Source organism: Mus caroli, unplaced genomic scaffold, assembly GCF_978045245.1.
Source record: "Mus caroli unplaced genomic scaffold, Mus_caroli_1 scaffold_8, whole genome shotgun sequence".
Classification (NCBI taxonomy): Eukaryota; Metazoa; Chordata; class Mammalia; order Rodentia; family Muridae; genus Mus; species Mus caroli.
In genome coordinates, this window is record NW_028227263.1 from 115,099,527 (window position 1) to 115,115,563 (window position 16,037).

The window sequence follows — 16,037 nt, forward strand, 5'->3', positions numbered from 1 at the left end:
AATTCACGGAGCATTGGTAATTTATTGTGGCAGTACCCCGGGTCAGTGGGAAAATCATGGATGACTGAAAAAAACAGTATCAGGATAATAGTGTGGGAAATTAAGAGGTGGCTGATGTCATCATTGGTTTAAGGATTGCAGTGTCTCTGCAGAAAGCAGAGAGAGACAGAGAGACAGAGACAGAAACAGGCAGAGACAGAGAAAGAGAGAGACAGACAGAGAGACAGAGACACACTGAGCCTGGTATGGGCTTTTGAAACCTCAAAGCCCACCCTCCAATAATAACACACCTCCTCTAACATGGCCATATCCCCTAACCCATCCCAGGCAGTTCCATAAACTAATGACTAAGCATTCAAATGTATGAGCCTATGAGCCAGCTCATTCAAATCTCCACACCCAGCAATCCCAAACTTCACTTCCCTCTAACAGGCCTGGTTAGTATAACTGTTATCACTGGGGTAGTCTACTGGCAGCTCTCCCTCAGCTCCATTCTATTCTGGGTGACTTCATATCTTTATAAGATCTTCATGTCTTGATAGCATCGATTTTATTTTTTTTCAAAGATTTATTTATTTATTATATGTAAGTATACTGTAGTTGTCTTCAGACACTCCAGAAGAGGGAGTCAGATCTCGTTACGGATGGTTGTGAGCCACCATGTGGTTGCTGGGATTTGAACTCCGGACCTTTGGAAGAGCAATCGGGTGCTCTTACCCACTGAGCCATCTCACCAGCCCAGCATCGATTTTATTACGTCTTTCTATATCATTAGGACTGTGGCAGCTTTGCAATTAACAGAGAAGTGAGGTAAGCCATGTTGTCCCTATTTTCGGAAGAGAAAAATCTTGATTATACAGAGATGTAGTCTTTTAACTTCAATGTCTTTTTAAAAGATTTAATGTTTGAGTGCTCTGCTGCATATACATCTGTAGGCCAGAAGAGGGCATCGGATCCTCTTATTATGATTGTGAGCCACTATGTGGTTGCTGGGAATTGAACTCAGGTCCTCTGGAAGAGAAGCCAGTGTTCTTAATCGCTGAGCCATCTCTCTAGCCCCAACTTTAATGTTTTTTTCAGACCAACTGATTTGTTATCTCCTGGACTAGGTATATTTATTGGTTATGGAAATCACTTCAAAGAAAGATGCTTTCTCCAAGTGTTCCACTGTAGTTTTTACTGTAACTACCTCTCAGTAGCTAGGGACGACCCTGATCCTCCTGCCCCTCCTGCGGGCTAGCATTAGAAGCATGTGGGAATCCAAGGTGTCGTCCTGGTATCCACCCTTTCAACCTACAGGACCTGCTAATGAGTACCAAGCCAAATGCATGTCCAGAACAAGTCACACATCTGCTAAGGAGATCTGTTCCTGTACACTTCTGGGGGCGGGGGGAGGGGGGGGAAATCTCGGCCGCTAGAGGTGGCCAAGCAAAGGCTTAGCTCTCTGAGGAATTGAGATAACTTTCCCCCTTCAATATATTTTTTTCCTATTGCACTGAATTATATTACTCTCAGCCGCGTGATTATGCTTACTATGCAAATCACACTCCGCCCCCTACCAGTTCTCCGCCTCTTTCCTGATGCAGTCTATCTTCTACAGATAATACCAAAGGTCCGAGAAATCAACAGATTCCTAACTTTTTTGAATGATTTTAAATGTAGTAATGGAAGCTGATATAGGGTTCCATGTATCCTGAGGGATGCGCTTCGATTTGGGGGTGTCCTCCGCTCGTCCACCACACTGCGGGACCGTTAGAAGCCCCGCCCATCGGGAGCCATCTTGTCTGCAGTGTTTCCCTGGGACTACATTTCCCAGAGGGCTCCCTGGCTTCTCGCGGGAAGATCACGCGCCTGGCATGACTTCAGAGCTTAGCTGGCAAGAGGGGAGGTGCACTGAAGGATCGCAGGGCTTTGGCAGCTTGCAAGGAAGGCCTGTGGTGCGGAACCCGGGAGGAGGCGGGGCGAACGCCGAGGCTGGGCTTTGTGCGGCGGAGGAGTTGAAGTCGGAATTGTGCGGCTAATTTGTGAACAGTGATCGCGGTGCTAAGGGGCTGGACTGGTGATGAGCATCAGTTTCTGCTAACACCGTGGCGGGCACCACCCCTTGGTGAGTGGGAGGGAGCGAGCTGGGGACACGTGCGGCATTGTGTGTGGATGTGGAGAGCTGCTGGCTGGGTGAGTGTTCTGTCCCTGTAGGGGCGTGCGACTGTGTGATGTTGTGACCACGTGCAGCACAGTGCAGGCGCAGATACCTGTGGATTCTGTGTGGTAAAAGTGAAGTTGTGCTTAAGTTACTTTTTGAGCCCCTAGTAGGTAGTCCTGTCTTCTCGTAGGTAGGTTTCCGATAGCTGAATGTCCCTGTTGTGGGTCTGTGTGTGGGTTGCGAGTGTGACGTTTTGTATGTGTATCTCTTGCGTGCGTTCTTCTTTAGCCTTTGCTCATTTTAGAGGTTCATGTGTGAGCTATCATGCTTTTCTTTGTCTTTTACTTTGTTTATTTGGACCGCTGTGTAGGACTTCCCCCTGTTAAGTGGGATAGCGGCTTAACTGAGTCTTTGTGCTGTTTGATATTGGGATAGCGGCTTAACTGAGTCTTTGTGCTGTTTGATATTTCAGCATCTGAAGCATTTATTCATCTCGACTATTAATGGTAGCCATATGAGTATTTCCAACTGTTTTTAATGTTTACTTTTAAAAATTCACTTTACATCCTAATCTCAGCCACCCTCCTTCCTCTCTTCCCAGTCCTACCCTTACAAATCCCTCCCTCCATCTCCCCCTTACCTTGTCCTCAGGGCAGGAGAGTCCCTCTGGGTACCACCCCTCCCTGGGGCACCTCGTCCCAGCAGGTCTAGGAAGCACAGTCAGGCAGTCCAAGTAGGGGGTGACCCAGTGACAGGGAACAGAGATGGAGACAACCCCCACTCCACTTCTTAGGGGACCCACATAAACACCAAGCTCACATTTGCTACAAATGTGTAGGCGTGGGGTGGGGAGTGTGCTTAGGTCCAGCTCTTCCATGCTCCTTGGTTGGTGACCCAGGCTCTGTGAACCTCCATGCTCCCAAGTCGTTGACTCTGGGACTTCTTGTGGTGTCTTGGACCCCTCTGGCTTGCTCATTTCTATTCCTCACTCTTCCACAAGACTCCCCAAGCTCCACCTGATGAGTGTGGCTCTCTGCATCTGCCTCCATCCACTGCTGGATGAAGTCTCTCAGGAGACAGTTATGCTAGGCTGCTGTCTGCAAGCATAAGAGTATCATTAATAGAGTTAGTTAGTTAGGCTCTCTCACATGGGATGGGTCTCAAGTTGGGGCAGTCATTGGATGACTGTTCTCTCGGTCTCTGGTCCATATTTATCCCTGCACTTTCTATAAACAAGACAAATTTTGGGTTGAAGATTTTTGGAGTGGATTGATGTCCCTCTGCCTCTGGAAGTCTTGCCTGGGTACAGGAGGTGGCCACATCAGTCTCTATAATTCTCCTCTAGTAGGAGTCTCAGCTAAAGTCACCCCATAGGCTCCCTGTAGCCTCTTCCTTCCCAAGGCTCTAGCTAGTCACCAGAGATACCCCCCTCCCGCTGCTGGTTTCCATTCTCCCAGCCCTCTCTCGCCCTCTCCACTTGATCGCCATCTGTGTTCCGATCCTCACCCCCTCTCCTACCCATCTTCCTCTCTCCACACATCTCCCATGACTATTTACTCCCCCTTCTGAGTGGGATTCTGGAGCCCTCCCTTGGACCTCCTTATTATCCAGTTTTTTCTGGTCTGTGGATCATAGCTTGGTTATCCTGCACTTTATGGCTAATGTCCACTTATCAGTGAGTACATACTGTGCATGTCTTTCTGACTCCGGGTCACCTCACTCAGGATGATGTTCTCGAGTTCCATCCATTGTCTGCAAAATTCATTTGAAGTATATGGCACTTACTCATCTCATCAAATAGTAGACATTTGAGTATTTCTCACTTTTAATCATACAAACGTTCTGTCATGTCTGCTTTAATTTTTTTCTTTTGAGACAAGGTCTCTCGGAATAGCCCTGGATAGCCTGGGACTTAGTCTGTATTCCAGCCTGGCCTTGAACTCACAGATCCACCTGCCTCTGGCTCCGGAGTGTTGGGATTAAAGGCGCGCGCCTCCACAGCAGACATGTTATAATCACCTTTACCGTAATTATAATTACCGCAGGAGCTTCAGTTCCCACACCCTCTTCTAACCCCCCAAAAAGGTTTAAAGTGTGATTTTAAAATAAAAGACTTAATTTTAAACTATGTGTGGTTGTGCAGGTCTTTAACCCCAGCACTCTGGAGTCAGAAGCAGGTAGATCTCTGTGAGTTCAATACCAGCCTGGTCAACAGAGTGAACTCCAGGACAGTCAGAGCTATGTAGAGAGACATTTTCTCACAAAACCAGAGAGAGAGAAGCAGAGAGGTAGGAGGGAGAGGTGAGTCAGTCTGTGAAGGCCTGGGTGGTCTCAAGCCTCTGGCAGTGCTATTGTTTCAGTCTCGGAGCGCTGAGATCTCAGACACTTGTATCATGTTCTACCCTATACAAGAATTGTATTGTTGTGCCAGGAAGTGCTCATGAACCCCAAAAGGCCATTAGGGTCTCTTTATTACAAGCTCAGGCTTGGACTCTCCTCCCTCCCAGCCTTGTCACAACAGAATGGGAATCCTTGAACAGGATCCTCAAACCCTCAGCAGGACAAGTTTTTATAGGAAAATAGGAGCAAGGGAGGGAGGGAGGGAGGGAGGGAGGGAGGGAGGAGGTGTCCAGTCTGGCAAACATCTAATAGAACGGCTATAAGCCGACAGGTGGGTGCTCTGAAGCAAGACTATTGACAATCACAAACAAGCTGAAAGTACACCCAAAATAACCAGACTAACCTTTGATTGACTGTTGCTAGGAGGTTGCTAGGGAGTAACTCTGGGGTATAGGCAAGGACAAGCCCTGGGGTCCTTCCTGGTATGTGGGTGCAGCTTGGGTTCTGCTGCAGGTCAAGTTCTCAGGCTTTTTTTTCTCTTTAAGATGGAGGCCAGTCCCAAGGCGGAGTAGGTTTGGCCTCTCAGTATATCTTCATGTGTGTGCTTATGTGCCCATGAGCCATATTGCCCAAACCCCTCCTGTTCCATTCGAGAGCCTGGCTCTCTGAAGTTAGGGATGTTGAGATATCTGTCTGTTCTTCCCACTTTAGACCCCTCAAAGGGTGGGGTGAGTACTTGGGGAATGACTGCTGTGTGTACTGAGTCAAGTGGGGTCTCACTGTCTTTGTCTCCCCCAGTTCTCCCCCGTTCCAGAAGAACAGCACAGAGGACCTGTCACCATCAAAGCCATGGCTCAGGTGAGGCATAGGTTTTTTTTTTGTATTCGAATACAATCATTTTGTGTCTAGTACAGATACATGTCTGCTTTCTTCAACTTGATGCTTTTTTGGTGTTGAACAAAGAACCTTCCATTTAGCTATAAACAAGAGTCTCACCTTGCTCAAAAGCCATGGTAGCTCAGTCATGATAGGGTCCTTGTGATGGGCAAAGGGCTACCTGTTAAGGCAGTGGCTCTCCATCTTCCTAATGCTGTGACCCTTTAATACAGCTCCCTGTAGGGATAACCACGTGTGCACGTGTGGAAGCATTGCCCGGCAATGACAAGCTGATGTGCTGTTAGCAAGAGGGAGGGAGTAGAAGGAGGGCATTTCAGGAGAGCGATTGAAACGCTGAGAGAGTCAGAGCTGGAGGTTTGTCCCGGCATCTGAGGACGTTGGATGCAAACATAGATTAGTTTAAGTGGGTTGTCTAAGTTACAAGCTAGTCAGAGAACAAGCCCAAGCTCATGGCCTAGGCCCTTACTCATAAATAAGTCTCCGAGTTGTTATCGGGGAGCTGGGATGTGCGTAGAAAAGCCCGTGGTGACAGTTGCTTACGCTGTGGTGATCTCTGACCGTAAAATTATTTTTATTGCTACCTTATAACTATAGTTTTACTACAGTTATGAATCATAAACATATGTGTGGTTTTTGATCTAAGGTGACCCCTGTGAAAGGGTTGTTACAACCTCAAACGGGCTGTGACCCACAGGTTGAGAACTGCTGCTCTAAGGAAAGAGTCTCTAGTGACAAACTGAAAAGGCTTTGGGGGCAGGAGTGATGGTCCAGCTGTTAGGTCCAAATAGGATCACAACCAAAAAGTGGTGGCACACACCTTTAATCCCAGCACTCAGGAGGCAGAGGCAGGAAGATCTCTGTGAGTGCAAGGCAAGCCTGGTCTGCAGAGTGAGTTCCAGGCCAACCAGGGCTACCCAATGATCCTGTTTCAATCTAACAACAACAAAAAGAAGAAGAAGAAAAAATAAGAGTGATACTTTTACTCAGTTTCAGTCTTTTTTTTTTTAATATCCTATCAGTTTGATAACAATAAAAAGACCCCCAAAATGGAAAACTGAGGGCAGGGGCAGGGGCATGGGGATCCCTGCTCATGGCACCAAACCTGGCTGCAGGGTCCCCCGGTTTTGCTGTTGCTACGAGGTTGGGGGCAGCGATTGTCCTGTGGGAGGCACGGTCGTCTGAGTCAGGACCCTTACTTCTTCTGGGGTGTGCTCAGCTTCTGCATGGCCTGGATCTTGTCCAGCAGGTCAGAGATGAAGGCCTCAGCGGGTTTGTAACAGTCAACTCACAGCTCCCTGACTCTAGCACACTGGGTGTCATCGCTTTCCATATCCAAGAGTTCACCCACATCTGTCTGGAGCTCCGGGGTCTCCTCCTCCTGGCAGTCGTAGAGTCACATGAGCTGTTCTAAAACCCACTTCTCTAGCTTGAGCCACTTCCTTAGCTCCTTGTCGTACCCTTGGCTGTCTCGCTGGGCCATTGTCATTGTCCCCGCCTCTTTGTCTGCAGCCCCAGGGGGACTCAGAAAGTAGACTTGGGGCCCTGTGCTGCCACTGCCCAGCCTGGGGGCCAAGACAGCCAACGCTGCAACCCCCCACTTCCCTAACCCTCCCATGGGAGGCTGTCCACCTTGGCGAATGCACCTCCTGGACTCCGGCAGCCAGCGGCTGGCTAGCTCGTGGGCTCCACCCATGGCGAGGGTGGCGTTGAGTGCCCAGGGGCAGCTGCAGCATGCGGAGCCCCCCACCTCAGTTTTAGTCTTAGAACATCTGTGTCTCCTGGTTTATGAGCCTGTAGGTTTGGAAGTATGACTGCTGGTTGGTCAAAGCTCTGTGAAACCTTAACTCTAACGTCATTGAGCTTTTTTTTTCTTTCTTCTTCTTTTTTTTTTTTAAATCTGTTTATCTGTTTGGGTGTTGTGTATCCCATGTGTGTCATACCTACGGAGTCCAGTAGAGGGTGTCAGATCCTCTGGGATTGGATTGTTGGTAAGGGGAATTGAACCTGGGTCCTCTGGAAGAACAGCCAGAGTGTTCTCGACTGTTGAGCTCCCAGCCCAATGCTTTTGTATTAAGCAGCATCTTTCTTCATCATTTTCCTGAAGCTCAGTAACAGGGGCAAGTAACAAGTCCACAGTGGCGCTTATACATACCAGCTTCCCATACTAAAGTTACCTTTTTGTAGGGCAAGTGGCTGTGCCACCAGACAGGCATAGGATCTGGTAACATTGAGTGAGCTCAGACTCCAGGAATCTCAGATATTTGAGAGCAGCAGGAATGGCTGCTCCTATCTCTATACCAGTCCTGCAGCCATGACTCCCCACCGAGAGGACCGTGGGCAGTCAGACCTGTAATGTAGCACCCAGAGTCTTTCCCCGTGGAAATAGAGCACCACTAACCTCTCAAACTCACCGATAGAAAACATCTCCTCCCTCAATCCCTGTCCACATGGAAAAAGCACTCAGGTTAGTTCATGGAGGATCCTCTTTCCTGAGTTGTAACACTAGGGGGAGAGTTTGTTCACCGCTGAATCTGGGACCCACATGGATGGCTAGGCTCTTGCCCCCTACAGAGGCTCACATTAGAGTGGCAGCAGCTGCAGCTGCCACCTCTGCCACTGCTGCTGTAGCTGATGAGAGTCCCAGGTCCCCGGCTATGGTCACCCAAACCTCTTCACTTCTTTTCTAAGAGTTGTAACATCCCTGGCGTTCCTGGCTGGCCAGGAGTCCCATGGAACCTATTTGTCCCCATCTCTGAATGCCCTTCTCAGTCTGGTCTGGTGTACAGAGGCATCTCATACCCTAGAGGGAAGTGAGTGGACAGCGGACATCTTTTGTGTGTGTGTGTGTGTTTGTTTTCAGATGGAGTCTTTATAGGCTGGCTTCCAATTCATTATTTAGCTGAGGATGACCTTGGGCTAATCCTGCCTTCTTCACCTCTTGGGTGTTGGACTTAACAGGCGTGTGCCGCCAGGCCCAGTTTATATAGAGCTTTAGGGATGGAACCCAGAGTCTCATAGCTACTGGGCAAATACTTTACCAAGTGAGCTGTGTCCCAGCTCAGGGAAGTCTTTAAAGATTAATATTAACCTAAAAGTCTAATGGTAGGTAAAAATGTCATATGTGCCGAGTCCATTGGCTCAAGCCTGAATCCCAGCATTTAGGATGATGGTAGAGACCAGCTTGCACTACGGTGAACCCTGAAGTACATACTGAGCGCCGTCTTCCCAGCCAAAGACTGGGAAGTAGCTTCTTGGTAAAATACTTTGTCTAGCCTGAAAAGACCCCTGGGTTCCTGGATTTCATCCCAGACAACAAGCAGGTGAACAAGAAATTAGCATTTATTATCTTCTTTTTTTTTTTTCTCTCCCGAGACAGGGTTTCTCTGTATAGCCCTGGCTGTCCTGGAACTCACTGTATAGACCAGGCTGGCCTTGAACTCAGAAATCCGCCTGCTTCTCTCTGCCTCCCAAGTGCTGGGATTAAAGGCGTGTGCCACCACTGCCCGGCTGGCATTTATTATCTTTAAGATGGAATATTATGTAATCTGAAATAAATATGCCTCTACACTTATTATAACAAGTTGTCTGCCCTGTCCCCTTTCCACCCCCACCCCTTTTATTTTAAACACTTCTCAGTTTGTAGACTAGGCTGACATTGAGTTCACAGAGACTGAGGTTCAAAGTCTGTACAACCTAGCCAGCCTTATTCATTTACTTATCTATCAGTATTAACATTTACTTTTTTAACATTGTGTGGGGTACCTGATTGTAACATATTCCAGTCTTAAGTCTGAACACCATGGTGCATGCCCTATTCCAGTTCTTGGAATGAAGGAACTTGTGTTTTCTTCCTTGTTTTAGAGATGGGCTCTCACTCACTGTGACTGACCTCAAACCTCTGGTTGCTGCCCTGCATGGTCACACCCCGTACATTAATGACTTTGATCGTTTGCTTATTGTTTTGTTTTTCAAGGCAGGATTTCTCTGTATAACCCTGGTTGTTCTAGAACTCCCTCTGTAAGCCAGGCTGGCTTCAGCCTCACAGATCCGTCTGCCTCTGCCTCTGCCTCTACACTCAGCTCCATTAATTAGTCCTTGTTCTATTTTCTTAGTTATTGGTCTATTTAGATCTGAAATCTCTGATATTTACTGTTTACTGGCTTGGCAGAAATGAAGATGTTCCAGATCCTTGTGTCTCTGAGTCAGAGGTCTATCAAACTACTGAAGTGTGGGCTCCAAGAAATAGCGGCGTCCATCTCTCCCCCCCTCCCCCCCCGCCCCCCTCTCCCCATCTTATGCTGGGAGAAAAGTTCCCAGCCCAAGGGGGAACTTGTCTCCTGGAAAGAGAATTGACATCTACCAACTTACAAGAGTACCCAAGGGGATGAGCCCAGATAGTGGTGGGTCAGTGGTGGTTGGAACCACGCCTTGACCAAGACTGTTTAGATATGCATATCCTCTGCCCTCCTTTTAACCTTCAGTCTCAGGACAGCTCTCTGCTTGGTGGTCATGTTTAATAACTCTTTCTTTTTCTACCTCATTATACTATTACTATTAATTTGGCTCCTTTAAATGAGGATGTGGGGGGCCGGGGGGGGGAGAAAAAAATGAGGATGGGTGGCCGAACTTATATTGGGCACAGGGCGTGGCCCCCAAGTTTGGTGATGTCATTGCCACACATCAGTCAGTGAAGTTTCATGGTTTTTATTTCTTGTACGTGAATGTTTGCCCCCTGTTTTTTTGTCAGCACCATATGCACTCAGCCAGAAGAGGGCATTGGATCCCCTCAAACTACAGTATAGATGGTTGTGGGTACTCAGAACTAAACTCAAAGAGTAGCAAAGAGTAGCCAGTACCTTTAACCTGTGAGCCTCTCTAGCCTGCTAGTGCATTTCTATATGGTCAAACATCGTCATCTTTTGGACATAGAGACTCCCTCCCCATCCCTCAGTGTCCTTGTTCCTTCTGGAAAGATCGTTTACTTTCTTTTTTTTTTTTTAATTTTATTTATTTATTATATGTAAGTACACTGTAGCTGTCTTCAGACACTCCAGAAGATGGCATCAGATTTCGTTACGAATGGTTGTGAGCCACCATGTGCTTGCTGGGATTTGAACTCAAGACCTTTGGAAGAGCAGTCGGCACTCTTAACCGCTGAGCCATCTCACTAGCCCCCTCTGTTTACTTTCTAGAAGCCACCGCTTTCCTGAACTTTTATCCTTTCTCTGGGTTTTCCTCTGATAGTCTCCTGTTGACGTGTGACTCTTTCCTGCATCCCATGGCCGTTTTTGGTTTACTCCCTCTTCTTGGTGACTACATCCTCCAGTAGTTCCCCAGGACCCTGTACTTGAGTCCTTGTACATCTAAGAGTGTACGCTCAGAACAAAGATAGTTGAGTTATAGACTTCTGGGTCAGAGTTTATTTTTCTCCACTGGGTACTGAATTATTTTGTTTCTTGTGTCCAGAAGTCGTAAGAATCCCAATACTCCTGTGCTTCCTGATGCCCTCACATAGCCTGCTGTCTCTCTGGATGTCTGATGGCTTCACTTAGCCTGCTGTCTCTCTGGATGTCTGATGCCCTCACATAGCCTGCTGTCTCTCTGGATGTCTGATGCCCTCACATAGCCTGCTGTCTCTCTGGATGTCTGATGGCTTCACATAGCCTGCTGTCTCTCTGGATGTCTGATGGCTTCACATAGCCTGCTGTCTCTCTGGATGTCTGATGCCCTCACATAGCCTGCTGTCTCTCTGGATGTCTGATGCCCTCACGTAGCCTGCTGTCTCTCTGGATGTCTGATGCCCTCACATAGCCTGCTGTCTCTCTGGATGTCTGATGCCCTCACATAGCCTGCTGTCTCTCTGGATGTCTGATGGCTTCACACAGCCTGCTGTCTCTCTGGATGTCTGATGGCTTCACATAGCCTGCTGTCTCTCTGGATGTCTGATGCCCTCACGTAGCCTGCTGTCTCTCCGGATGCTTCTGATGTCGTTTCTTTTTCTTCTACCCTGAGATTTTACTCTTGGCTGTGTGAGAATGCCATGAGGCTTTGTGTACGTCATTTAGCGCAGAGGTCCTCCCGGCTGGGTCTGTGCTTCCCAGCTTCCTGTGGATAATGGAGGAATTTATCCAGCCCAGGTGGCCTAGTCTGGAGGAAACAGTGCCATAGAAGCACAGTGGTTTGGTCATAGGCCTTCCCTATGATTCCAGACACTTAATCCCACGGCATTTAGCTAGTTCTACCTTATTCCTTTTCTGTTGTTTTTCCTACATAGAAGCAACCCCTCCTTCTCTTCCGCCCCGCCCCTTCTATTAATCAAGCAATTTGTGGGTATTGTTCCAGGTGTCAGTGCTGTTCCACGATGTGTACATAGACTTCTCTCAGGAGGAGTGGGAGTGCCTGACTGAGGAGCAGAGAGATCTGTACAGAGATGTGATGTTGGAGAATTACAGCAACCTGCTCTCAATGGGTAAGGATGTCTGTCCACACTAACTCTGATTTGCCCTTTGGTGGGGCTGTTTCCTCCTTTCCTCCGAGTATCCTCGGGAAGCTTACCTGTTTTTGAAAAAGCCTTCGGACGTCTACCTCCTAGTCCCAGAGTGTTTCAGGTGTAGTAGAGTTAACAACAGGAAGCTGTGCAGTATGGTGGCTCATGCCTGTAATTACAGCACTTGGGCGGCTGGGACAGGATTGCAGCTAGTTCCAGGCCAGCCTAGGCTACATGAGACCCTGTCTCAAAAAGTAAAAATAGAAAAGTAAAGAAGAGCCAAAAATAGTTGAGCATGTTGGCACACACTGGTAGTCCCAGCACTTGGGAGGAAGGGGCAGATAGAGCTCTGTAAGTTTTAGGCCAGCCAGGGCTATAGTGGGATCCTGTCTTTAAAAACCTGAAAGGGACTTGGGAGGCAGAGGCAGGCAGATTTCTGAGTTTGAGGCCAGCCTGGTCTACAGAGTGAGTTCCAGGACAGCCAGAGCTACACAGAGAAACCCTGTCTCAAAAAAATAAAAATAAAAACAAAAACAAAAACCACCTGAAAGGGAAAAAAAGAGAAAGCTGCGTGGAGTTACAAAAGGCCTTCTGGGTCTTCTTCACTGTCACCTTTCCTGTAATGCATACTTTGGATCCAGCTCCTTCCAAGGTTCTTGAAAGGTCTTAGATGCAGGTCTGGATGATTGTTGGGTGTAAGAAGTTTATTAGAAGAGCTACTAATGCATGCACAGGCCGACACCAGCATGGCTGAGACTAAGGAGACGCCAGGCCCCAGCACCACAGACAGCACCGTGTGAGCTCTAAGGAGTGACAGAGCCTGGCTCCAGGTTACAGATCTCTGAGGAAGGGGGAAGGCTCAGCAGGAGCCTGAAGACGGGGCCTCTGGTTTCTCACCAGGCAGTCAGGGAAGAGAAGTGTGGCTCCCTGTAGATCCTTTGGTATGTTTAAGCCCCCAAACTCACATCTCCAGATGAGAAACCCAAGGGCCATTCCAAGGGAATGCTGTTGGCTTTCCATAGGGTGCCTGCGAACACCTGTGAGGCCAGGGAGAGGGGACTGCAGGGACTGTGACCTGAGCAGCAGCCCCGTCTGGATTCTAATACTTCTTAGCAGCCTCTTTCTGGATCCGCTGTCTGCTGTCCACTGGAATGTGTACTCCCCTAAACAGTCAAAGATACATCCTCCTCCAGTTCCCCCTTCCTTCTCCATTGAAGCCTCTCCTGCTGGGGATCAGCCAGGGCCTGTGCCTGCTAAGCAAGCCTTGTACCACCGACCTGCAATTCTACCGACTTGCTTTCTTAACTAGGTTTTCATCTGTTTTATTCAGAAGGGCCATACCGTCCTTAATTCACCCATACTTTTTATACTTTTTTTTTTTTTTTTTTGGTTTTTCAAGACAGGGTTTCTCTGTGTAGCCCTGACTGTCCTGGAACTCACTTTATAGACCAGGCTGGCCTCGAACTCAGAAATCCGCCTGCCTCTGCCTCCCAAGTGCTGTCACCCATACTTCTAACGACTTTTCACTGTTTCTCTAATGTGTGCAGTTCTCAGTGACAAACTACAGAAGTAACATTGCAGCCCAAGTGCTGGGATTAAACATGTATGCTACCAAACCTGGCTGGATATTTTTTTTAGTGATTTACTTATATTTATTTATTTATTTATTTATATGTGAGTACACTGTAGCTATCCTCCAGAAGAGGGCATCAGATTTCGTTACAGATGGTTGTGAGCCACCATGTGGTTGCTGGAATTTGAACTCGGGACTTTCGGAAAAGCAGTCGGCGCTCTTAACCACTGAGCCATCTCGCCAGCCCCTGATTTACTTATCTTTTTTTTTTTTTTTTTTTTTTTTTTTTTGGTTTTTCGAGACAGGGTTTCTCTGTGTAGCCCTGGCTGTCCTGGAACTCACTTTGTAGACCAGGCTGGCCTCGAACTCAGAAATCCGCCTGCCTCTGCCTCCCGAGTGCTGGGATTAAAGGCGTGCGCCACCACGCCCGGCTTGATTTACTTATCTTTATGTGCACTGGTGTTTGGCCTACATGTATGTCTGTGTAAAGATGCCAGATGCTCTGGAACTGGAGTTAGAGACAGTTGTGAGCTGCCGTGTGGGTGCTAGAAATTGAACCTGGGACCTTCGGGAGAGCAGCCAGTGCTCTTAACTACTAAGCCATCTCTCCAGCCTCAAAAAAAATTTTTTTTTAAATTTATTCTTAATACAGAGTCTCATAAAACCCAGACTAGCTTCAAACTTAGGATGACTTTGGACTCTTGGTGCTCCTGTCTTTGTGTCGTGAGGTTACAGATGTCTGCCACTGTGCCTTCCTGACCTTTACCTAGTTCTCAAAAGTCACTTAGCTCTCCCAGGCTTATATCACAGCTCCCAAACAATACAAATGTGAGTCACTGTTCTCCCCCCCCCCCCCCGCCCCCCACTCCAGTCCTGGAGTCAAGATGTGAGGCCCAGAAGTTATTCCTGAAGAAGGAGCTGTATGAGATAGAGACAGCGCAGCGGGAGATAATGAGGAAGCTCACGAGACAGGACCTTCAGTGCTCGAGTCTCAGCAGTGCCCGGGAATGGAATGGCCACCGTGAGAGACAGCGCGGATCTCAGGAGAGACAGTTCAGCGAACTGATCATCAACGGTGACGACGTGCCCACTCTCAGTCAGTACCCATCCTTCAGGCTGCAGCAGATTATCAAGAATAAAGAGAAATATTGTGCAAGTAAAGAAAACAGGGAACACTGTAAGCATGGCTCTCGGTTTGCTACCCATCAGATCGTTCGCACCACTGAGAAGCCGTACGAGTGTAAGGACTGTGGCAAGACCTTTAGACACCCCTCAGGGCTCACTCACCACTACAAAATTCACACCGGAAAGAAACCCTTTGAGTGTAAGGAATGTGGGAAAACATTCATTTGCGGCTCAGACCTGACACGACATCACAGAATTCACACAGGTGAGAAACCCTATGAGTGTAAGGACTGCGGAAAAGCCTTCAGTAGTGGCTCAAATTTTACTCGCCATCAGAGAATTCACACTGGCGAGAAGCCTTATGAATGTAAAGAATGTGGGAAGGCTTTTAGTAGCGGTTCAAATTTCACTCAACACCAGAGAATTCACACCGGAGAGAAACCCTACGAATGTAAGGAATGCGGCAATGCCTTTAGTCAGAGTTCCCAACTTATTAAACATCAAAGAATCCACACCGGTGAGAAGCCCTATGAGTGTAAGGAGTGTGAGAAGGCTTTCCGGTCAGGTTCCGACCTCACCAGACACCAGAGAATCCACACTGGAGAGAAGCCGTATGAATGTAAGATTTGTGGGAAAGCCTATTCTCAGAGTTCACAGCTCATCAGTCATCACAGAATTCACGGTGGTAAGAAAGCCTACGAAGACGAGGACTGTGGGAAGAACTTTATCTATAACTCACAGCCTATTCAGCATCAGAACTTATATTGGTGATGAACCGACACATACATGATGTATGGGAAGACTCAGAACTGTCAGAGACTCTGTAGAGTCCCTCTAGACCGAAGAATGTCGAAACAGTTGACTTGTTGACTCTCGCTTGTTCATCTAAGAGAAACTCGTATTGGAGAAGCACCCTATCAATGCAGTATATTCTGCAAGCTGTTGAGTAACAGCTTGTATTTCTTTTGACTCAGATTATTCAGTCTGGCAAATAATTGAACAGAAAACAATGCTTTGATCTTAAACGTAACAATCTGTGTGGCAGTGTAATTTTATGGTTTCCGTTCTTTCCTTTTTTTTTTCATAATTGCGTCATTAACTTTTTTTTTTTTTCCTTTTTGGAGAGGGGTATCTTGGAGACAGGGTTTCTCTGTGTAGCGCTGGCTGTCCTGAAGTTCTCTGTAGACCAGGCTGGCCACAAACTCAGAGATCTGCCTCCCTCTGCCTCCTGAACACTGGGATTAAAGGTGTGCGCCATTATTGCCCGCTGTATTCTTAATGTTTTTAAGGTGGCTTGTTCTTTGAGCCTTTATGAGCATTTTCATGAACAACTTTGAGCATGGTGACTAGGAGCTACACGAGTCACTGGTTGCTTTGACAAGATGCCTTACAAAAACAACTTGAAGAGTCAATGCGGATATATGGGATGATAAGAGAACTTGGGGTGGCTCTGAGGGAGAGTCATAGCCAGG

The 16,037-nt window shown here is 47.6% G+C and overlaps 1 protein-coding gene and 1 pseudogene across 1 annotated transcript; one reads left to right on the forward strand and one right to left on the reverse strand.

Moving 5' to 3' along the window:
- Positions 1 to 1,880: 1,880 nt before the first annotated feature.
- On the forward strand, positions 1,881 to 15,585 carry LOC115031526 (uncharacterized). Its single transcript, XM_029479728.2, has 4 exons — positions 1,881 to 2,107; positions 5,282 to 5,341; positions 11,723 to 11,849; positions 14,312 to 15,585. Exons 2-4 carry the CDS (start codon positions 5,333 to 5,335, stop codon positions 15,334 to 15,336), a joined length of 1,161 nt encoding a protein of 386 aa, XP_029335588.1. The 5' UTR covers positions 1,881 to 2,107; positions 5,282 to 5,332; the 3' UTR covers positions 15,337 to 15,585.
- On the reverse strand, positions 6,573 to 7,073 carry LOC110297309 (protein phosphatase 1 regulatory subunit 14B pseudogene; annotated as a pseudogene).
- Positions 15,586 to 16,037: the final 452 nt, after the last annotated feature.